This window comes from Drosophila kikkawai, chromosome 3L, assembly GCF_030179895.1.
Source record: "Drosophila kikkawai strain 14028-0561.14 chromosome 3L, DkikHiC1v2, whole genome shotgun sequence".
In the NCBI taxonomy this organism is placed as follows: domain Eukaryota; kingdom Metazoa; phylum Arthropoda; class Insecta; order Diptera; family Drosophilidae; genus Drosophila; species Drosophila kikkawai.
The window spans coordinates 20,966,070-20,989,262 of record NC_091730.1 but is presented as its reverse complement, the minus strand read 5'-3'; the positions used below and the strand labels follow the sequence as shown (position 1 = coordinate 20,989,262).

General features: G+C 38.4%; 1 protein-coding gene across 1 annotated transcript; it reads left to right on the top strand.

Annotated features, from left to right (window-relative positions):
* The first annotated feature begins 149 nt into the window (after positions 1-149).
* Tsp66E (Tetraspanin 66E) lies at positions 150-22,318 on the top strand. The gene is made up of 7 exons (XM_017173089.3): positions 150-396; positions 591-663; positions 16,098-16,218; positions 17,005-17,103; positions 18,482-18,610; positions 20,533-20,892; positions 20,949-22,318. The coding sequence occupies exons 3-7, from the start codon at positions 16,153-16,155 to the stop codon at positions 21,096-21,098; spliced, it is 804 nt and encodes a 267-aa protein (XP_017028578.1). The 5' UTR covers positions 150-396; positions 591-663; positions 16,098-16,152; the 3' UTR covers positions 21,099-22,318.
* The last annotated feature ends 875 nt before the right edge of the window (positions 22,319-23,193 follow it).

The following is a 23,193-nucleotide window of genomic DNA, read 5'->3' as shown; positions in this document are numbered from 1 at the left end:
CATATTTGACCAGCAAAATTGCTGGCTAGCCCCACAGTGAGCCGGTGAGCTTTCAGCTGCTGGCCCTGCGCATGTATGCTGCAAGTGTTGGTGCGGCTGCTGCGCTGAACCTGCGAGACCGAAGCTGAAGCTGAAGCCAAGTCGCTGGAAAAACAGTTGAAAAGCACGGTTCAAAGCAGGCGGTCGCATTCTCGCGTGTAAAGTGTGTGTTGTGTCGCCCAGTGTAAGCCACGATTCGAGTTGGTATCGAGTACTGAGCACGCTGAGTCTGAGTAGTACTGGGTGCAGTTCGCGGTCGGTGCCTGGAATCGTTCTCTCTCCCGCTCTCGCTCTTCTCAAGCCGTCGGTGCGTCTCTATCTCGAGCCTCCAGCCAGCGGGTGTCTGTGTGTGCGAGTGTGAGTGCTGCTGATTTTGTGTATAATTTTTTGCGCGCGCTCAATCAAAACAGAGCTGCTGTGCGTACCATATTTACTGTTATTAGTTCCTTGGCCAAAAAATATAATATTGAGCCTTAAGCAACGAAAAGCTTAAACTCCGAAAATCCCAAAATCATAAAATCTTCAATTCAAATATTCCGGAATCATTGCAGGGTCGTAACTCTTCGACGTGCCCCGTAAATAAATTATTAAGAGCTCGCTCCGCAGCGTGCCCATATTTTACAGGTAAGTTTTTGCGCATTTGTCAAATAAGAAGAAAAAAAGAAAGTACAAGAAAAGCAGGGCATCGAAATACGCCGAGCAAATGCTACTGTTCGCAGGAAAAAGCATCCACCCACCACCACCCACCGCTGCCCACGCCCTTGGGCATCTCGTTCAGCCCATCAGCCCTTCATCCGGGGCCCAGCCCTCGACCATCTTCATCGCTTTTGTTGATACGCACACGCTTTTTGCGTCGTCCTCCCCATCCCGTCCCGTTTTTGGCTCCTTTTTGGCGCCCCACCTCCTGATTCCTGGGATGCTGATTGCTGATGCCCGCCCCCAGTGCGCTTCTGAATTCCCTTTTGCCCTCCTGGTTTGCGGTACCGTTGCCTTCTCCGGCCACTGCCCCTGGCATCTGTGCCACTTTTCAATTGCGCGGCATTTCTTTACGTTTATCACTTGTTCCCAGCCTCACCTTTCCTTCACCTTTGGCAGTGCAAAAAAAATCTATAAAAATTCCTTTCAAATTTTGGTGTTTTATAAATATAAAGTTTGAGATATCTAAATAGAAGTTGTTGGAAATCAAACCTTCTCTTATATGTTAATGCTGAATAAATGACAAAACTGTTGTATATTTTATATCACACGGAATATAAAAATTAAAAATCTATCATTTATTTAAGTCTTATCAAAACTTAATACATATTTTCTTCTTAAACCATCTTTCTTTAAGTTATGCCAATGAATACTAATTCTAACACTTTTATTTAGTTATATCCCTTTGATGTTATTTAAGAAATGCACATGACACTTTACTAAATAAAAGTTGTCATTAAAAATACATTTTTGGTAGAAACTAAGGCAGGAAAATGGTTTAAACTAGAAAAAGGAAATGCATTTGTTGAGTTTAAAAGGCAAACAAACCTCAAATTGAAAGTTCACAATGCAGAAGGAAGATGTTAAATCAGACCCTCTAACCTATATACATTTTTGATTAGCAATGTCAGTATTTTCAAATTCTAATTTCTTAATTATATTTGCATATTTATGATTAAATGATTTAAAAAAGTAATTGTCGCTTAGGTTGGTTTAACTTAGTTTACCCCACTAAAATTGTAAAAAAATATCGATTTAAATTCTCTAAAATTGGGCCTATTTTAGGTCTTAGTTAGTTTGTAACTTCTATTAGAAACAGACTTTTTTAAATATTTTCTCCTGTGTAAGGCTGCAGTGAAAGGTTCCCTTTTGCAATTTGCTCTTTTTCTCTCACGTTTTTATATTTTCTCCTCCTTCTTTCTTTTTGTGTGTAAATTTTTCTGCAATTTCTTTGGCTCAACCGCCATTCGCTTTTTGATCTTGAAAACATGCTGACTCCGGGTTCTCCAACCCGTTGCCCTTCCCCGCCAGCGACTCCCCCTTCGTGCACCTCCAATCCGGCGAACAACCTGTCCGCTCATTGAGAGCCGAACGAGTTTGTCAGGAAAACCAATAAAGCAAGCAGAATTGTTTATTGGAAACGAGCGGAGAAACGAGAGAAATAAGAGAGGCCGCCAGTGCAAAAGCCCAACAAATCTCGCATTTGATGTACCACTAAATGGGGGAATGGGGCTACGAGGCTGAATTATGCTTACTTTCCAGAACTGCAGACTCACTTTTATTTTGTTAGTTTATTCTCTCGGGAAATTACCAATTAAATTATTCGAAAATGCTGTGCTCTGCACGGAAATGTGGGGAATTATATAAACATTACGTGACCATAAAGATTAATAATAATAATTTTGCATAAAAATAGTTTCGGGAGATATTAATTTATGGTTTTCATGTATTAGATAACTTTGAAGAATTTAATGAATTAATTAACTACGATTTGTGCACAATTTACATTTCTTATTCACATATAAGAGCAGACAGTGTTGTTGACAATTTCATTAATGTTTAAACTGAAAGTTTTGCCAAACAAAACTATACAGTTTTCCTCTGGAATTTCAGGGAAATTAAATATTTATGGGTTGGTGAAATGCGCCACAATCAACAAGAGAGTTCATTTTAAAAAGCCAAAGAGAACAAAACAAATATTTAAATGAATTTATGATGAGCCAAGAAACGAATTCCAATGTATTTTATATTATGCCACTTTAAAATAAAAAGAGAAAACTATAAAACAAACGCAATAGTTTATGTCATATAATAAAACATTGACGGGAAGTTAAGTACTTTTTTCCTATAAACGAAATTTGTCTCTATAAATTGCACATCGAAATTATATTTGCACTTCCTGGAATTTATTCAAATGATGCTGACCTTTCTAGTCAGAAGTCCTAGTTCCAAAGAACCCATAAGTCCTCCTCTGCGGTTTTTTATTGCTTCCTTTCTTGGTATCATCCCACTCGCATCTCGATTGCTTGGGGGGTTCGGGCAAAGCACCTGCCAATTGAGATTGAATAATAGCCTTGCTTCTGGCTCCTCTATCTTCGAGCCAACTCAGTAAATGGAAAACTAAAAGGCTTACAAATCTCAGGGACCAAGTACTAAGCAGGTGCTGAGATAAGGAGTTATTTACTTCAAACAAAATCGAGGGGAAATGGTTGCCTTTTTACAGGTGCACCCGTAACTTTGCACAAACATTTTGAGGAGGGTTTTCTTTTGAAGCGAATCGCAGGCGTGACAAAACGATTCACAGCAGTCGGAAAACCGTTAACTGTATTTGCCAAGCCAACCCGTTTTGGCAAACAGAACTTGGTCTAAAGAGTTGCCCAAACTTTCCATTGGGAAATCGCTGGCGCAGTGAGTAGAAGGAGCAGTGAGGTGAGCTGAACTGAACTGAGCTTGGCTTGGCTCACGCTAATGCACAGCCAAAAGGCAATAACTCAATTGGCAAATATCCGCAGCAGTCGCAGAACCATGAAGCCTGACTCTCCGAAATGTGCAACATAATTCAATTAGTGGTAATAAAAGGTCTACAAAGCACACAAATAGAAGCCTGTCGAAACGTCCGCCCTAAAAACACTCAGCAAAAAAACCCCATTTCATCACTTAATAAGAAATGAATGAATACATTTATATCTAGGGAAAATTTTCTGAACTTTAAGTGCATTTATTCATCATTGCTTTCCATTTTCAACCAACAGTTTCAATAAAAAACCTTAAACCTTTGCTTTAATACCCTTCAGAATCAATTAAAATAAATATTACCTTTATTAAAACCCCTCACAAATCACCATAATCCCCCCTGCACTTTTCTTCGAGTGCAGATCGAGGTGACGCCTCGGCGAGCATGAAATTCGCCAAAGGCCAATGGATTTATCATATATTTGGAGCAGAGCAAACCCCTTCGTTTGGGGGATACATATATAGACGTTGGATTTCTTTGTCGCTGGTAGCCCCGAAACTCGGAGTTAAATGGCTTTTTTTTTTACAACCGTTCCAAGGTGAACGGGTCACCCTGAACAGGGCCGAACTGGACACAGTCCGTGTATCTGTATCGGAGGCAGCGACTCCACCAAAATGTATCTGCATCGGGTTACGATGTGTTGCGCATGCGTTGTCTCTGCATATTTTATGGTAATTCGAACTTGATCCACTCGCCGCCTTGGACTTTCACACACACACAGGTCCGCCATCACCACCCTCGGGAGAGAAGTTAGAGTTCCTCGATGGTCCGGTGGAATTTCCCACAGCCAACTTGGATTACACGGCCTTTCTGTTTGTGGCTCGAGTTACAGCCGCCCAAGTTCACTGCCTCCACTGGTCAGAGTCAGTCAGTCGGTGGCAATTAAAATCAAGCCAGCAATTCTTCGTCCCGGCAACACTCCATTCCAGCATTAGATCTCCACCAGATTGCCTCAAATTGCCTGCACTTTCAGCGGAAGCACATACATTTTTCGCGTGGCAGTCCCACTGTCGTCCCCCTGTGATTTGCGGCAATTGTTGACCATCTGGTTGACCACCTTTCCTGGGACACCTAATGGCCCGGCCCCAATTGCTGCGGCTTTCTTCCACTCCAATCGATTCGGATGTCGACTTGGTTGTCATTGTCTCAATGCAACAATAGTCGGTTGGAGCTAAAGTCCCTAACGTTTCTATTGCCAATGCAAGTTGTCATTGATTTAAGTTAATTAAAAGTCTCTGGCAGTTGTAGGGGCTAAGCTTCAAGAGGGGGAAAACGTGGAAGTACAACTAATCCGGGCTTTGAGCCTGAAGCACTGTTCAGATGCATTTGAGTGGGGGAAAGCATTGATTAATTTTCTGGTTGTACAGATTAGAAAGGAAAATCAAATTAGTTTAGGTTTCATTTAGTTTAAAAAGCAAAAGATGTTAGATAATACAGATATACAAAATTATAAAAAGTATTTAAATAGTCTAGTCTGTAGACTCTTGGCCAAAAGATGATGAGAAATAAATTTTGTAACTTTCTTTACCCCGCAAATTGTGTAGTACTCAATAACTATTATCCACTTTAAGCTTTCCCAGTTTGTTTTTAAAGAAAAGCCACTTTTCGGAGAGCAATCTTCAACTCTAGCTTGTTATGATTTGATAAGAGTTCACCTCTAATCTGATGCCTCTCCTAATACATAATCACCTCTCAAGCCCCGTGGCAATTTTCCTCTCTAATTCTCCCTGTTCCATTTTCATTTCCCATGCCCAGCAGGTGCACGCAGACATAAATATTATACATTTCCCCGACTCTTTTGCTCCACACATGATTAATGAATCGAAACTACTAATAACTGCACGCATTGTCCGCAAAGCGGACTGTAAAAATGTTTACTTTCGCAAGCCATGAAAATCTCCAGACGGCGAAAAAAGATCGTGATGATTGCGCAATTGGGAATGCGTAACTTTGATTTCTGGGCCTAATTGAGGCAAGGGAGACAAGCAGCGGTGCCAGCAATTAACGCGGCAACCACTTTAATCGCCGCTCGCCCACTGAACGCGGACTCGGAAGCCCCAATCTGGGAAATACATAATGTATTTATTTGTGTTTAACTATTTGTAATTGAACGACATGTCGTCGTGGATCGAGCAGCGCCATAAGTTCATTTTGACGTCTTACTGCTGACTTTTTATTTGACTCTTTTTTTTTTCGAAAAGAAAACAAAAAGTGAAAGTCCAAATATGCAAGGCGACGTGCTGCTGCTGCTGCTGCTGCTGCTGCTGCAACAATGCATATTAATTTCTGGGGGCTCTTTTCCGTTTTGTTTTCGGAGCTTGCGATGGCACGCCTCTGGACTTTTTGGAATTTTCTCTGGTGCGAGTTTTGCATATGCATAGCGATTAACACCCAAGAGCGACTTGGCCAATACACCCCTCATCTTGGCCACTGGCCATCTGCGCATGTGCGGCCCAGAAGGTCTGACTGGGGCCGCCTTCCGTTTGATATATACGTTTTTATCTGTGATGCAATTGTAGACGTGTTTTGAGAGACACTGGGCACAGCAGGTGGCTGTATTTATGGAGCTTACAGTTGCACTCAAAGTGGGTCTAGTTTGCTTATTTGGTTAAGTTTTATTTGCCATCAAAATCGGAGCTGACTAGCAGAGATTGCATAAGTAAGTTGGCTATAACGCCCAAAAGTTGGAGTAAGCGGAGTACCCTTTACTTGGCGATTACTTTTGTGTGGACTTTTTTAAACTTCATGAGTTGTAACTTTCATTTTGGACTTGTAGTAAGAGATAATGAGATAATAAGTCTATTGCCGACGACAATAATTAAAACCTTAACATGCTATAATGCTATATTTACTTCACTAAATAAAATGTAATTCCTGCAAAATATTCCTAGAGATAGGGGTTTCCACTGCTTATCAATTAATATATTCACTTAAAAGTTGTAAAAACACTCACGCTATCTTTCATGCAGTTTAACTTGTACCCCAACTTCTCAGGCTTCTTTTAGGAACATTTATTAAAAGATTTCTATCGCAGGAAAGTACAAAAAAACACTCAATCTGAAACATAAATCTTAATAGTGACTGAAAATCTAGCCAGATAAATTTAACCCTTTTTGCGCTGGCACATTCTGTTCTCACATTCCGGGGGAAAAAACAGGCCTGCCAGGAAGTAGTGGGTCTCCGTTATTAGATAAGTTACGTCGCCACCGCCGCCCCAGGGAGCAGGGCCTTAAAATTGCGAACATCACCCAGAAACTTCCCACATAAATTTAGCTGGGACTGGGACTCGTACTCGTACTCGCACTCATATTCATACTCACATTCACATCACACTCGGACTCTCGCTGCGATATTTCATCGTTGCAGCAACTTTGTGTGTGCACTTCTTTTTCCACTCCCATGCGTGTAGATACTTTTTACTCTTTGGGACTGAAACTGAAATGAACCGAACCGAGCGAAATACTTGCCCCACAGCCCGGCGAGTGAGTGAGTGAGTGAGCTTGCAAAATATCGAATGAGAAGCATTGATTGCATTGCACACTTTGCCTATTGCAATTGCCAAATGCAAAATGCCGAAATTTATTAAAGTTTTGTGTGAAAATTACTCCTATCTGTTCGTGTGTGTTTTGTTTTTTTTCGGGAGGAAGTGGCCAAAGGTTATGAATGTGAAAGTTGAGCCCGGCTGGAAGGAAAAGCAAATGGCGCTGTTAAGCGCATTGAACTTGGCCCCCAAGGGGCCAAAAGAAAGTTAAGTAACCAGCGAAGAGAGATCATAAAGCCGCAGTCGCGTGTGGATGCAACTGTCACTGCTGCCATGTATCCACCAGATACTCGTACTTATTTCATTTAAATGTACTATGACAACTGAGCACCTCTCTCTTACTCTTACTCACTTAAGGCCGCAATTTGCGCCCCGTGACTCGAGGTGGGAATTATCTAAACGGGAGGCACCTTAATCCACCGGGATCGCCGGCATCTGCTCGTTATCCGCCCACGCGGCTAAGGGTTACGAGTCCCTCCCTCTGGTATCCCACAACTTTAATGGAAATTTATTTGCATCTGTTATGAATTGAAGTGACAGCGGGCGTTGGTTATGTCTGTTCCATGTACCGAGGACTATGTACTCTGTGCACACTCTGTTTTTGTCTCTCAAATGCAGGAAATTGTCGCTCCAACGCAACACACAGGGCGTATGTGTAATCTCGCCGCTACACAATGGCATGTGAACTCTCAATTGAAAAGCCCCCAAAAAAAAATAGGAAAATTACATAGCTACTGCCGCTGAAATGGCACAATTGAAGTTGAATTGTTTTTATTTAAAGCTAGAATGGTAAATAGGAAGTGGGGATGAGTGATTTCTAAACAAATTGAATGAATTTTTAGTTAAAGAAGGTTAATAAATAGGAAATTTATCTGGAAACTTCTTAAAAATTAATTAATATAGGGAATCTCTCTCAAATACAGAAAGCTAAGTAACTGTTTGGCAGACTTTAAGCCCTTAGAGTTGTATTAAATTAAGGACCTTCTTTTAAATAAATTAATTTACATATTTCTTTGTTATTTAAAGCTAAGTAAGGTGCAGTTACTTTATTTCTTCTACAAATATTACATTCCCTTGTCGACTTTAATCATAAGTTGTAAAAGATATACATTTAAAAGTCAAATACTTTATTTGAATTCCCTCAATTCAATGAATTCTCAGTCAGTTTTAATTAAAATACAGAAAAAATACGTTGTATTTGTGCAGAAAAAACGCCACACACAGACTCACTGCCTGTTGAAGTTGTAAAATAAGTTGCACAAGAACAAGGCAACGTCCTACCATCATTCTGGCCAACTGATTTATATGCATAGGTTATATAACTTGACTCCCATTATTATTCCAAACTTTTGTATTTTCCATCAAACAACTTTGATTCGACTTTCCGCCTCTTTCTCGGCCTTTGTTTGTCTTTGTTGAAACGCCTCATTATGCTACGCAAACAGAGGGACAACAGAGAGACAATTTAAAGCATTTCATTATTTTATTGATGGAAAGTGAAAAAAAAAACCAGTTACAATAATGATAATAAAAATAGTGAGAAGGAAGAAGGCACACGAACACACACAAGGCAAATCATTTGCCAGCTCATTATGGGCCAAATAAATGTAAGTGTGTCAACCTCGTTCAAGCTTTGTAATTCAGACGGACAGCTGCAGATACATATTCATAGATAGAGATGGAGATACAGATACATTAACCGTCTTGCAGGCATAACTGGAGCAATGAGCAATAATAAACCAAAAGCCAAGACAAATTCTGGTTCTGAGCGTTTCACTTTTCAGCAGAAGGCAGCAAAGAGAGAATGTATAATTAAAACGAACAAAAAATTAATAAAGAAATGAAGTGGGCTGCTCGAGGGCGGGATGGGGTAGCTACTCAATTAAGTAAATATATGTATATATGTAGGTATATGCAAAGTTTCATTTCTTTGTCCACAATGTTGGTAATTGGCCCCAAATACGCTCATTCCTACTCGTTCTGCTATTTACCTTAAACTAGGTCAGTGTCTGAAATGTTATTCCGCGACTCGTTCGCGTTCTTGACAAAAATTTGATGCTAAAGCGAAAAATATTTGGGTGGGTCAAATAATTACTCTTCTCACTATTTCACTTGAAACCTACAAAAAGCTCTTTGATTATGAGTAATTTCTTATGAATTTTCCATTACTTCAATTTCTATCACAAGAGTGGCAAGAGAACAGAAATCTTTGAAATTGTTGAGTAGATTCCGTCGAAAAGATTACAACTTAATGGCATGTCAAGGTCTGGATTTTATCAAAGAAATCGAATCAAATTTGCATAAATCTCCCTTGAAAATCATCTTTATCCAAAAGTTCAACAGTATTTTTGGCATTTTCTGATTTACCTATCTCTCTTTTAGCAAATTAAAGTTTTGACATTTTACCTAGTATTTTCATTAAAAGTTGTCAAATCCATTTGCATATCAGCACGAAACCACCGCCGCCTTCCATGCTTTCGTAATCAAATCTAGAGTAAAACTTTTGAAAATTTCCTCAACCCGCTGCAGCGGAAAAAAAATCGCAAAAAATGTATCGCATAACTCTGCTAAATGGCCAGACGTGTCTGGGTATCTTTTGGCCGGTTAGCCAGTTGGCTATTTGGCTGGTCGGTTTGGTGACAGCCTGACTACCAGTTTGGCACAGCCAGAAAAATGTAGTTTTATTTATTTTTGGAGATTTTGTGGGTTTAAATATAATATAATAAATAAGTTTAAAAAATCAATAATTATTACCAGAAACCAGAAGAAAGTTTAAAGTAAATTCTAAAATATATTTTCACTATAATTCCAAACTGGATCTATCAGGCCCGCTTAAGGTTGAAGCTAGTTTAGATTCTTTACTGATGAGGAAGAGCTTGTTCTTTCTACAACAGGTGTACATCTTAGCCCTAATGATACAAAATTCATATTCTAATAATATCCTACTATACAGCCTCCTTTAATAGCATTTTCTCTCAGTGCATTTACCAAATGCGCTCTCGTAACACGAGTTGGTGGCTTGGGATTGGGGCGTTGGCATCTGCGCCCCGCTTATGGCACACAGCTTGGTCCAGTGCACATGGCCCAAACGGAGCTGTCAGGTGTTAAATTGGCAAGCCATCAAACGGCAGCAAACATGGCAACAAACATTGCCCGCGAGGCGAGGAGGAGAAGACCATTGACCTAAAAAAGCAGAGTCAGCGCGGAGTCAGAGCCCAGACAAAGGCGGCCTCCTCTTTAACTCTAAGACCTCCGAGTCTTCGAGTCTCTGTGGCTCTGACTTCTTTTCTCGTCTCGTGCTCGAGCCCACTAATTATGTCAAATTAACGCACTTCATGTGATTATATAAGCAAACTAGCCAAATAGCAACTTGAAAAAGAGTTGAATGACATTACAAAAGTGAAAAAAAATTAAATGGGCAAAAACTAAGTTTATTTGACACTCAATTAGCCTTACGTGAGATGAGAGAGAGACAGAGCTGAGTGTCTGGGTTCGTGAGATTCAATTAATTAAGCCACTCGAGGGTTTAATTTTGGCAAAAAGTCCTTTCTGGCAAATTCCTGTTGTAAATTCCGGGCCGCCTTTGCCTTTATTCAAATTTGCCACTCCAAAAAGCTAACAAAGTTATTTGCGCCCGGCTTCGTTCGCCTTATATTTGCATTAATTAAGCAAAATTTTATAAATAAATTGATTGTGTGGCTCGTGCGGCAACAAAGGCGATATCAAAGGCATCAAAAACAACACAATGAAATGCAAACAAGAGCGTCAATATTGCGCTATATTTTTGCTCAATTAATTGGATAAGTTCGGGTTTAAAGCCTTTTTTTTGTATTTTAAATTTTTATTGGGGACACAAATTTAGCAATCAGGGGAGACAACAAAAAAAGCTCGTTGACAAACCTTTTTTTGTCGAGGGACAGACAGGCAGAGTTTCCTAAAGTTTAAATCATTTAAATTTGTTTTTTAATTGATTGGAAAAATATGATATACCGCAAAAATGGGTGGTAATTAATAAAAAGGGTCGTTTGGGGGAAATAAATTATATAAATACATTTTTAATTAGTGCAATTAAATATGTAGTTTGGTATAATGATTCAAAAGTGGTGAAAACCTAAGGCAAACAAAAGTAAATAATGATTATTTGCATAGTAATCTATAGTATTGGAATATCTTTCAGCCTTAAAACATCTATTTTAATATATTATATTTTAATAATTAATACAAAACTAATAGATATCAATTTGTTTTACATTTACTGCATTTAAACTATACTATAAATATGAAATATTTTCCAGAAAGCTATATTATTTATAAAGAATAATTTAAGATAATTCCTTCATCCGGTCAACGTCATTCTACCCAGCTTCCCAAGCCGATTTAGGCATTAACATTCCACTCAGAGCTCCCATTTAACATACTTAATATAACATATATATATGCAAGTAGTTCCCACACGGGGCATCCCAGTCATAAAATCATTTTAATCCGCCCGCTCCCATATGCATGGGGGCCACCCACCCACCTGCATTTAAGTACTGTTTGAAGAGAGAGAGGAAGAGAGAGGTGACCCAATTGAGGCTTATTACTCCATAATTTAATTACCCAGCCGGGCCAAGTGTGACCGGGGAAGTGCCCATAAAGACATACCACCGAGAGAACACTGAATTTCTCACGCTTTGACAGATAGAAAAGTGGCTTCTGTGGTTTTCTCTGGCACTTTTGGTTTCGAGCGTGATGAGTTTTCCTCGATTGCTTGGTAGTAGCATTTCTCATACAGCAAATCAAATCGGAATCGGAATGGGAATCGAGAAGGGGAGTGCAGAGGGGAATAAGGGAAATAGAAAGCATTGGCAATACATGAAATTTCTAAATTCTTGGCAAGCCAGCGAACGTGACAAGTGTGAAACAGAAAACCAAAGGGGACAACATCTCCCATCGAAGTCGAACGGAAGAGTTATGGCCAAGGGTTTTGACAACCATTTCAGTGCCAGCTCTCAGCATTTTCCTCTGAACTCTGTCTTTTTTCCGCCAACTTATTATTATTTTTCTTTTTTTTTTAATTAATACAAGTTACGACTTTCTTTAACCCATTTGAAGAGAGATGCTGTCTGCAGGAAAATGACTTTTGGTCCCACAATTGAGCTCCGCTCGAATTTCCTTTTTGCAAAAAAATACTTTAATCACCTCTGCCGAAACCAAAAAAAAGTGCATTGTTGTGTTCGAGAGAGCAGCTCCCTGAGACTTCCACTTCCCCAGAAAACAAAACTTTCTACAGCAAAAAATATGCTGTATGTACGAGCAATGTGCAAGCATTTAATTACGCAAATACAATAAACAAGAGCCGAATGCAAGTCAGCTTCGAGGCCCATAAATTTGTAATTTATTTTGCGGTTTTACTGTGTTTTTGTTTCTGCATTTGTTTGCTGCATATTTAATTACATATAGAAAAAAAAAGATTAAAGCGAGAAGGCAAGATCAGTACACAAAGGAAAAATTTATTAATAAGGAAAATATTTAAGAGGAAATTATGATATATAACTTTAGGTAAATAAAGTTATTATTTATTGTATTTAAATATATATACAGATATATTTTGAGTGCTAAAAAGTTCCTCTTTCATTTTCAAGCTTCCTAAAAACATATAAAATCTCCTGGTTAAACCTCATTATAATTGCGGAATTAAGCTCAGCCTTCCTGGGAAAACCTAATTCCTGCATATTTGTTTTACATTATTCTGTAATGTTTTCCCAATCCAATATTTGTGTGTGTGCTGCACACCCATATATGTATGTATATGAAAGTCCTTCTATATCTAAAGCAGATCTTCAAACTTAATATTTGAGTTTAGATTAAATGCTGATGCTGAGCTGGCTGAGATGCTGCCAATATTTTCCATGCGCCCCTTGAAAGTTAATTACAAGATTGGGCCCAAACACGCGTGGGTGTGTCGTCTGTGTTACGAGTGTGTGTGTGTGTGTGTGTGTTAGCCACGAAGCCCTATATGTGTGTGTGCTAATGGCAAGCTTTTCAATTTTGTATGAAGCTCATGGCATCCGAAACGAGCGTCAAGAGACGAGAAACGAGAAACCAGTAGTGGCGTCGGTGGCTTAGTGGGTGGCAGTTAGAAGCTTTTCCACTCGGGCGGAGAATTAATTAAAGCTCCGATTTGCATTGCAGCATAAAAGATATGTAGATAAAGGTAAAAGTTGAAACCTTTACCGATAAAATCACAGTGGGGCACCAATTAAGTAAATATTTGCAAGATAAACATACATAGATTCAGAAAGTGAGAACAACCCGGCCATTGTCAATTGTTGGCAACGCACAAATATTTGCGCTTTTATTATGGCCAAAAGCTCTGTTGATTTCGATAATTATCAAGCAATCCGGTATTTTAATATGCAAATCCGGGGTTTGAAATTGGAATGCAAATAAGAAATAAAGATTCTCAGCTGCTAAATATCTCTAAGCCGAGACAAATGACTTCCAAACAATACCTTTGAGCCCCTCCATATTATGGATTCAATGTCACAGCCATTAGCCACTATATGCACATCCGTTAGACAGCCATTTGCATGGCTTTATCAGCAGAAATTTTAGACTAATTTAAAGGCAGAACGTCAAGTACAGAGCGTCGGAGTAACAATGGAAAAGCAATTAAAAATTTTTGATAAACTTTTGCTGAGTTAAAGGATAGAGTTGCTTGAAAAGGGGCTAAAAAGGGGGTAGAGTGTGGGAGCAGTGGGTGTTTTGGCACCCACAGAAGCCCGGCTTATGTGTGTGTGTGTGTGTATTTGTGGGCCCCTTGAGCGTTTCGCATTCAAGTACCTCATGCACTCAGTTTTCCTCTTTTTGTGTGTGTGTAAATGTGTTAACAATTGGAGTTAAAAAAATGATGCACTATTTTTATTTAATTTCAATTAATTTGTTTATTATTTTATTTTAAAAATGTGCTTAAAATGTCTGTTAATATTCATTTTATTTAAATATTATCACCTCTTTGAGATTTTTTTAGGTGTTTCTTGTACACATTAATTTGTTTTACTTAAAATCTTAAGCCAGAAATTTTTAGAAAAATTATATAAAAGCTAAAAAAGAGTCTGCAAATGATTAATTAACCTTTTTTTAAAGATAACAGACACAATTTCTCTTTTAAAATGAAGAAAAGAAAGTAAATAATCATGAATTATTTTTATAAAAATACACATTTAAGTTTAATATAAACAGTACACTCTCAGATTTGTCAAAACTTAATAAATTATAAAAAAAAACAAAGTTTCAAAAGACCTTATAGGAAATTGGCAACATTCTACGTTACAAGCCCAAGTAATTATCCAACAAACCTCCCTTTTAAAACCATATCTACACCATTTAATTAAAAATAAACCAGAATATCTTAGCTTAGAACATCTTAAGATCTATTTTTGTGACCTCAGCTGTGGGTGTAGTTATGTGTCTGTGTGCGTACACAATTACATTTCGGCCAAAACATCATTAGGGCCTCAGCGGGAGCGGATGAAGGGAGGCTTTTACCGGGCTCAAAGGGACCAGAAAAAGAATGAGAACAAAAATGTTGGCAAGGAAAATGTTTGCCAGTATTTTTTCTATTTTTTTTGTTTTTTTTTTTTTTCAGCCGCGACTTGGCAACAGCCTCCCAATAGAGAGAGAGGCAGAAAGAGAGGGCTTAGCTCCGCTGCCGAGTGCTCTACTTTTCAAACTTCAATAGCTCGTGACATTGTTTGTGTGCCTGTGTGTGTATATTTACCCAAATAACTACATACACACACACGCGTTCAGAACTTGGCCAACAGCAGCAACAACAGTTTCTGAAAAGAAAAGTGGAAAAACGGGGGGATAAAGCTGCTGCTGCTGCTGCCGCTTCTGTTGCTGCTGCTAATGAGAAAGTTAACGCGAAACGCGTTGCTGGAGATGCTGGAAATTGAGATTCTCGCCGAGACTCAATGAATTAATGAATGAACGAAAGCCTGTAATTTGACTTGAGCAATTTCTAGCCTCGCTCTAGGTCTTAATGTATCTTGTATCTCTGATGTAGCAGCCACTTATTAAGATTTAATTCACGTATCTACATATCTACTAGTTGAGCAACTCGGCTTTACGATATCATTATCATACGTAGAAAAATTATTTTATGCTTTCAAATTGTTGTTTTGACTGTTTGAACTGGAACTTGTAACCAGTTTAAGACAAAATATCTCTAAAAAAAAAGTTGATAAAAGCAGGTTATTTATTATAAGTATTAATTGATGCTTGAAAAAATATTTTTTAAAAATTTCTTTTAATTAAATACTCTTAATAAATGCAAGGCATGTTTAACTATACTGTTAGCCAATATTAAACTGCTTTATAAAAATATCTCACATAATGTTTGGTAAAAACTGCATTTTTTAATATAAATTAAACCTTTTTCAAAATATTTTTAAGTTAAAAATATCTTCTAATAATATTTTAAAAGGAAAACAAATTATTAAAATGAATATAAACTATATGTTTTGCTAAAATTAATATAAACTATAAAGCTAGTTTAAATTACAATCTAAAAACTTGAAAAAAATCTAAAAAATTCCTATTAACTTCAGCTTTTAGTATAATCACTTAAAATAATTTAAAAACTATACAATCTTTGCAACAAACTCCTGCATTTTGGTTAGGGTATTCAAGTACCACAGCAAACATTTCCTGCCAAAGTCATTCACTAATTTTTAACGGCCTCTTCACATGTTAATTTGTTAGGCACGAGGCACGTACATATGTATGTGTACATCCAAACTTGGCCGATAACGAATGCAACATGGCTAGAAATGCTTTTTTGTTTATTTACGCTTCTTGGTATTTTCGTTTTTGTGTGGTTTTTTCGTTTTTTTACCCCTTTTTTTTTGTGACACTTTCTTTACGCGTGTGTGCCCAGCCGGGTGTGTTTATGGCACTTGACGTGAAATTAGGTAAATTAAGTAAAAATATTTTAATTCAATTAGAAACTAACTGTGGAATTTCTCTTTGCCATTGCAGTTCGAGAGGAGCTCCCCGTGAGGAAAACAGCCGCAAGATTTCGAAAACAACGAAAATGGTCTTTGACTGCGGAGTCTGGTGTGCAAAGTATTTGCTTTGCATATTCAATTTTATATTTTTCGTAAGTATCCGAGATGTTTGTACTATAATTTGTAAGATAGATAGGTGCGTTTCCTCCCGTTGAAGCCATCAAATCCCATCCTATTCCATTCCATTCCGTCACATCACATTCCATGCAAAGTCAATCAAGCAAATCTCCGCGCAGGCGCTGCTGCTGCTTTTTTTCCCGCATTTTCAGCGCTTGGCAGCGGTTCATTGACTCCACTATACTATAGTCCACTAAGTCATCATCATCATCATCATCATCGTCAGCGTCAGTGTGTTGATTGCCAACCTCATCATCGGCATTTTCGAATGCAATCAACATGGGCAGGCAACATAAACATCATAATAATAACAATCATCAACTGCGTTTGCATGTCCAGGGGGGTCTTGTGTTTTATGCTTCATGTTTTATAATGCACTTGCCGGAAAAGTCTCTAAAAAGTAATTTGGAAACTTAAAGAGCCCTTAAATGAGTGTTATAAAAATAAAAGTATTTATCAGAAAACAAAAGAAACAAATTATTTATGTATTTTTGTGCTAAAAGATAACAAAAGAACATTTGAAAGAAATTCAATTATTTTCTAAGAAATAATAATTTAAAACGCTAGTAATATTAATACTTATTTTTAGGATTTTTCATACATTTCAAATAAAATTCCATAATTTAAATGTATAAAATAACAAACCAAATTTATTCCCAAAATTCCCCGATTTTTATCCCAGTGCATAAACGCATAACTACATTTACCTGTACCTGTACACATAAATATATTTACACGTTTATTTTCAATGTCTTTTGCAGGTGCTAGGCACAATTATATTCGGAGTCGGACTATGGCTGGCCGTGGACAAGCACTCGCTGATTGCTCTCCTCAAGCTGGTCGAGAGCGAGCGCATTGAGGTAAGACGAAGTAACTCCCAATCCAAAGACCAAAAACCCCGCCCAACTCCGGGTGAAAGTGTTGCCGAGGCGGCACACACCCCCAGCTGAGACCCCAAAACCAAAAAAACCACTGCACTCTATCCAATTATAACTCAATTTATAGTCTACGCAATTCATTGATATAGAAATCCTAGCTGGCATATAGGAAAAAAGCCACCCCACAAATATAGATCAACCTCACGTGCAGGTCCTCCTCCAATAATTGTCGGTACTGGAACTACGATTATTAAAAAAATATAATTATAGAATAAACATGCTGTTCAGGGGTGGAATCAAAAATGAAAGCCCTAATCAAAGTGCACACGATGGATGCATTGTGTGTGTTGACAAACTGGTCAACAATGGGGGATGGCTTTTAATGTTTTCTGTAACTGTAATTGGGTTAGATTACTTAGTACTTGTAGATCCACCCCCTTTTAGGTTACTAAGTAGGGAATTTTGAAATGGAAGAAGCTAATAAATACGAGCTTATATGTGTAGGTATTTAAAGAGGGATATTATTTGGGGAGTTTATTTATTCATTATGAATTTTGTATACCTTAAATACAAGCAAAAATTTAAAGACAAAGAATTAAAGTCAGAAATTAATCTTATAAAATATTAACTTTTAATAAAGTAACCTTTACCACCATTATATTCACCAAGAGTTCCTTAAAATGTATTAAAAAAATATTAAATACTTTTCTAAGAGCTTTTGGAGTCAAATTTCAAAAGAACTTCGCTCTAACCATAACTTTTTATTCAAAATAAACCCTTTGAAAACTCTGTGAAAACCCTTTAACTTTATGATTCCAAGCAAAAACGCTTGAAACTAGCACAAAATGTACAAATCGTTTTTTAAAGTGGTCTCCTTAGCTCATACCCACAAACTTTTTGCAACAACTGTGACAAATTCCATCAAAAGTTGCATGTCCAAAGTTTTTTGTGTGTGTGTGGAGAGTCCCTTTTTCCTATCTGACTCGGCCACTGAGAGTTTTTCGCTTTGGCAAAACAAATGAAAAGTGCATGTCCCTTCCCACACACACACACGGGGGGACTAATTGCGGGGTCAGCCAGGATAGACACGAAAAGAGAAGCTAATTGTAAGGGCTTAGCAAGAACTACATACCAGTGTGTATGTCAATGAACCGATGACTCCACGCTCATTTAGCTGAGATATTTCAAAATCTGCCTACGCCAATTGCGGGGGCTAAATATGCGTATAATTGAATTATACCAATGAGGAAAGAAACGTAAATTTCGTTTTGTTAGTTCAAAGTTTAATTACGTATACGCAGTGAAGACATCATCCGCAATTACGCTGACCATTTTGTTATCTTTGTATTTGTATTTGTAGCAATTTACACAGCCTCAGGTCATAGAGCAACTGGCCTATGTTCTCCTCGTCATCGGAGCTGTGATGTTCTTCATGAGCTTCTTGGGCTATCTGGGGGCCATGCGCGAGTCTCGTTGTCTGCTGTCTACGGTAAGTGAATAATAATGAATTGAATGCAATGGAAATTGAAATTGAAAGTTATGGGGAGAACAGAAAATATTTTTAGATATTTTTAGAAGGGTTAACTTGGGTTTTAGGACCATTTTAAACATCTTAAAGAACTCCTAGACTTTTCTATTTATTATTTAATATGTCAATGCTTTATAAGTATTTATTTTCCCTTAAAATTCGTTGACAACGTTGTTTTCAGTTGTAAAATCTGTAATTTTTCTGTTGCAATATCCAGCATTTTCTTTGCCAGACCCAAAACGCAATGTCGCAAATTTGCATTTCCCTCTTTGCAATCAATGAGCCCAATCAGAGCTCGCAGCTCTACGGTCTTGCATCATCGATACATTGTAAATGAAAGATGCCCAGTTACTTCGGGGACTGAGATTCGATTCGAGTTTTGGCCGTTTGCCAGGCATTTTCAGCTGCAGACGTTTTTGTTTGCATGCAGCCGAAACTTTTCCGTTTGTTGAAGAGGATTTCTTCTACCATTTGACTTTGACTTTTGGTTGGAAAAGCCAGAGAAAGTTGTATGTAGCCGGGTATAGATAAATTATCGGATATATGTACATAGATACAGGTATGCCTGAACGATTGGTTTCCACACAGAGAGCGACCCTCATGACAAGCCCTTCTCTTGGCCTGTGAGTGGAATGGTAATTTCTCCCGCTTGGAAGAATAATTTACATTTACAAGTGTCTAGGGGGAACTTTCTATGGCAGAGAGTACGCACTCAGGTGATTGCAGTAATTAATAAACATTTTATCGCATTTACCTGCATTATTTACACTCGCCGGTTGACTGACTGGTCGCACCCACCTTTTTTCTGGGCTTGGCTTGGCTTGGGCCAGTTTAATTGAAGCGACAAAAACAGGTGAATTTTCAATGTACATGTTACCAAGGGGAGCTAAGAGCTAAGAGCTGAATTAACCATGACAGAGGCGAGCGAATTGCGCATGCGCACCGTTGCCGAACACGCGACCTGCATGCGACCCTCTTGGGCGCAATTTGCACTTAAATTAGCCAAGGCCAGGCCATTTGGTTAACGCATCCCAAGGCCGTTAAGGCCCAGCTCAGCTCACCGCATGGCTAATGTGTCTTAGCATTGATTTTTTTATTATGTGTATTTATTTTAGCCCAGCCAAAAGCTAAGAGATTGCTAATAGCCGTCGCACTTAAACGCTTTCAAATCGCTACACTTGGCATGCAAGCAAAAACGAAAACGAAAAGTAAGTGAAGCTGAGCGACTCGGTGAGCTTGCATGTGTGTATCTGACAGATACATGGGCAGCCAGCCAGCCAGGCAGCTACCACCAACGCCCACGCTGGCTCAGATTAAATGCCGCCAGGCGTAACAGCCGCAACAACGGGGGCTACTAAAACCGAGCATATCAGGCCAACGCATCGTGCACAGCAAGAAAAGATTGTGTGTTTTCTATTCTTCCAGAATATACTTGTTCTTGAACGTTTTTAGCTATTTCTTTCGGTGCATTTCTTGGCCAGCCATCCGAGAGTAGAATAAAAAGCCGCAAGAGCTTTTTACAAAACATGCAACAAAACATTGAGGAATGACCTTCAGCATTATGCACTGCACGCTGCGACCTCCCCCGCCCCCCACGCCTGCCATCTGCCCATCCATATCCGAGTATCTGAGTATCTGTATCTATCCGTGGTATTCCGTGGGCATGTGTGTGTGTGTGTGCGGGCCAAAACTCACCACCAGCGACAAATGCTGCACATTTAGCTCAGGGTCAAATGGCTAGATGTTTCTGCACGGCTCACCAAGTGGCCAACGAATTGGGTCAACCGAGCACTCAAGCATTTCAAGCTATATAAATAATTCAATTCTTCTTGAAGTTAAATAAATTAATATAATACTTTATTTATAATTGATTACCTTTTCAGTATGGAACCTTTTTGATCCTGCTTTTGGTGGCCGAGATTGTGGCCGGCGGTCTGGCCGCTTTCTACAAGGACAAGGTGCGGGCTGAGAGCAAAAACTTCCTGCAGACAACCATTACCAGCTACTCGCTGGGCGAGAATGTGGACGCCACCTCGCTGATGTGGAACCAGCTGATGGGCAACTTTGGCTGCTGCGGCATCTCCGACTATCGCGACTTTGAGGCCTCGCCGGCGTGGGTTAGCGGCAAGGGTAATCGCACCATTCCCGATGCCTGCTGCATCCTCAAGGATGTGGCCAAGCTGGTGCCGCGCGACGAGGACTGCACAACCAATCCCAGCGACAGTAACAGTTTCTACAAGAAGGTAAGTAACTCTAGGTATATCTATGACTTTATTTATATCTTTACCTCTTTTTCTAGGGCTGCTACGAGGTCTTCACCGAGTGGCTGATTGGACAACGGGAGCTGATCATTGGCGTGATTGTGGTGGGCATTGTCCATCTGGTCCTCATAATCCTGGCCTTTGCCTTGTGCAAGGCCTTTGCCAAATACAACGACATGCGCCTGTAAATCGAAGGAGATGTTGTTTCGTGAGTTAGCAAAGTAACCGCATAGAGGAGCCAAAACAGCAGGACAGTGACAGCTTGAGTGACGTGACAGTGAAGAGCGACGATCCCTCCTAGAATCCCCCAGAAAATGATACAACAACACCCTACCGAACACCGCGACGTGCTCAACAACAACAACAACAATGGAAACCAATTACTCTGCATTTGCCGCATGGAACGGGTCAGACAGTTACACTTTCACACAGATAACAGATTAATACAAGCTCTACTCTAACGATAAGCTAAGATCATAGCCAGCATAATCCATTTACCGATAATATTCAAGAATATCTCTTAAAGAACAAGTGTTGCTCAAAACGGAGACGGACGGAAAACGACAGAAAAAAAGTTGATGATCGATCGTAGTTGAGGTTTTACGACGAAAAACTTACTTGGAATATTTATTTGTAAATCTGTTTTGATAGCAGTTTTAGTTGTTAAGTAGTAAACGGCAATAAGCGTAAATATTGCAACTATTTTTCTTAGTCTTTTTAACATTTTTGTTATGCGAAAGAAAACAAACCACTCAAAAACATCACACAGAAGATAAAACATAAAAATAAGATAACAAATTTTGAGATCAACGGAACGACGAACCATGAAATCAATTTTGAAAGATGACTTTTAACGAGGCATAAGTTTCGTGTGCCACATGGAGCATTACGGAAGCATAAATACAAGCACTCATACATACATACATACGTATATACAAGAAAATATTGAATGAAATGGCATTGACATTGTACTAGTATGTGTATTAGTTGGTAAGTCTCTAACCTTAAGTTGTAACTTTAGTTGTTTTTGCTATGGCTATCCTTCGAGTTTTTAACTACATATGCCGGCCAGCACGCACCGTGTCGTGTTGCGGCTCTTTTGTTAAAAATGAATGTTGTACATTTTTGAATTCTATATATACATATATAACTCTATTATTAATGCATATTATATACACGTATGTCTGTAGTTTAATTAATGTACTTTTTGGAAACAGCGCGCAATGAAAATCGCAATCGAAAACGAAAACGAAAGCATAAAAAGCATTAAAAACCCAAAACACAACACATAAACAAAAAACTAAAAAAAAAAAAATCCCCCATGAACGCGAGGCAAAATGCAATTTAAAAATGTACATTTCTGAACGTGAATGAAAAGTAATTAAAATAAAGAAAAATTAAAACCAAATCGATGGTGATTTTGAATATATAAAAATGGTTATTTAACACCTGGTTGGTGTTAGGTTATGCTTCGGTGAGTGGGCGCTCCTAAGAAAAGATTTGGTGTAAAACATGGAGAAGACCTACATAAAAAACAAATCTGAATATTTAAGGGGTGATTATGAGAGCCAATATATATATATATTTATTACTTCGAAACTACTATACTTTTTGTTGACACATCAAAGTTAAATTTCATATATTTCAACTCTGGAAATGTAATGTTTTAATATGCTTTCCTATGGTACTTCTGGTACTTAAAATAAGAAAGGCGAACCGAACATCCTTACTCTCCCCAGAATCACCCAAAATCGTAAAAATATATTGCATTCGTTAAAGGATAAGTGCCCGAGGTACTCACAGTGCGTTTTTATTTTGCAGGATATTATAATTTCAGTCAGAAGTTTGCAACGTGAAGACGTTTCCGACCCCATAAAAAGTATATATATTCATGATCAGCACCAACAGAGGAATCTTTCTAAATATGTCAGGAAGAAATCAATTTTTTGGCAATTTTTGCAAAATTTTATAAGGGGTTAGTTACATCATTAAAATTTTTGATTTTGATAAAAAATTGAATTTTCAAAATTAATTAATTGAAGTATCCAGATTTATTAACTGTAGAAAATCTTGCACAGAACAGTTTTCCGATTTAAAATTAATGCTCTTTTGGCCGAGTTATGATATTTTTAATTTTAAAAAAATCAAGAAGTTTTTTTATATAAAAAATCAGATTTTATAATACAAAATAATATATTTCTAGTCAAGGAATCATTTCCGACCCCATAAACCGTATATATTCTTGATCAGCATTAACACGCGAATCTTTCTAGATATGTCAGG

What these genes read in the sequence shown, in the direction of transcription:
- Tsp66E (XM_017173089.3), top strand. Translation starts at nt 16,153, where the DNA reads ATGGTCTTTGACTGCGGAGTCTGGTGTGCAAAGTATTTGCTTTGCATA. An exon ending in TATTCAATTTTATATTTTTC is followed by an intron (nt 16,219 to 17,004) that starts GTAAGTATCCGA and finishes TGTCTTTTGCAG; the next exon opens with GTGCTAGGCACAATTATATT. An exon ending in CTCGTTGTCTGCTGTCTACG is followed by an intron (nt 18,611 to 20,532) that starts GTAAGTGAATAA and finishes TTACCTTTTCAG; the next exon opens with TATGGAACCTTTTTGATCCT.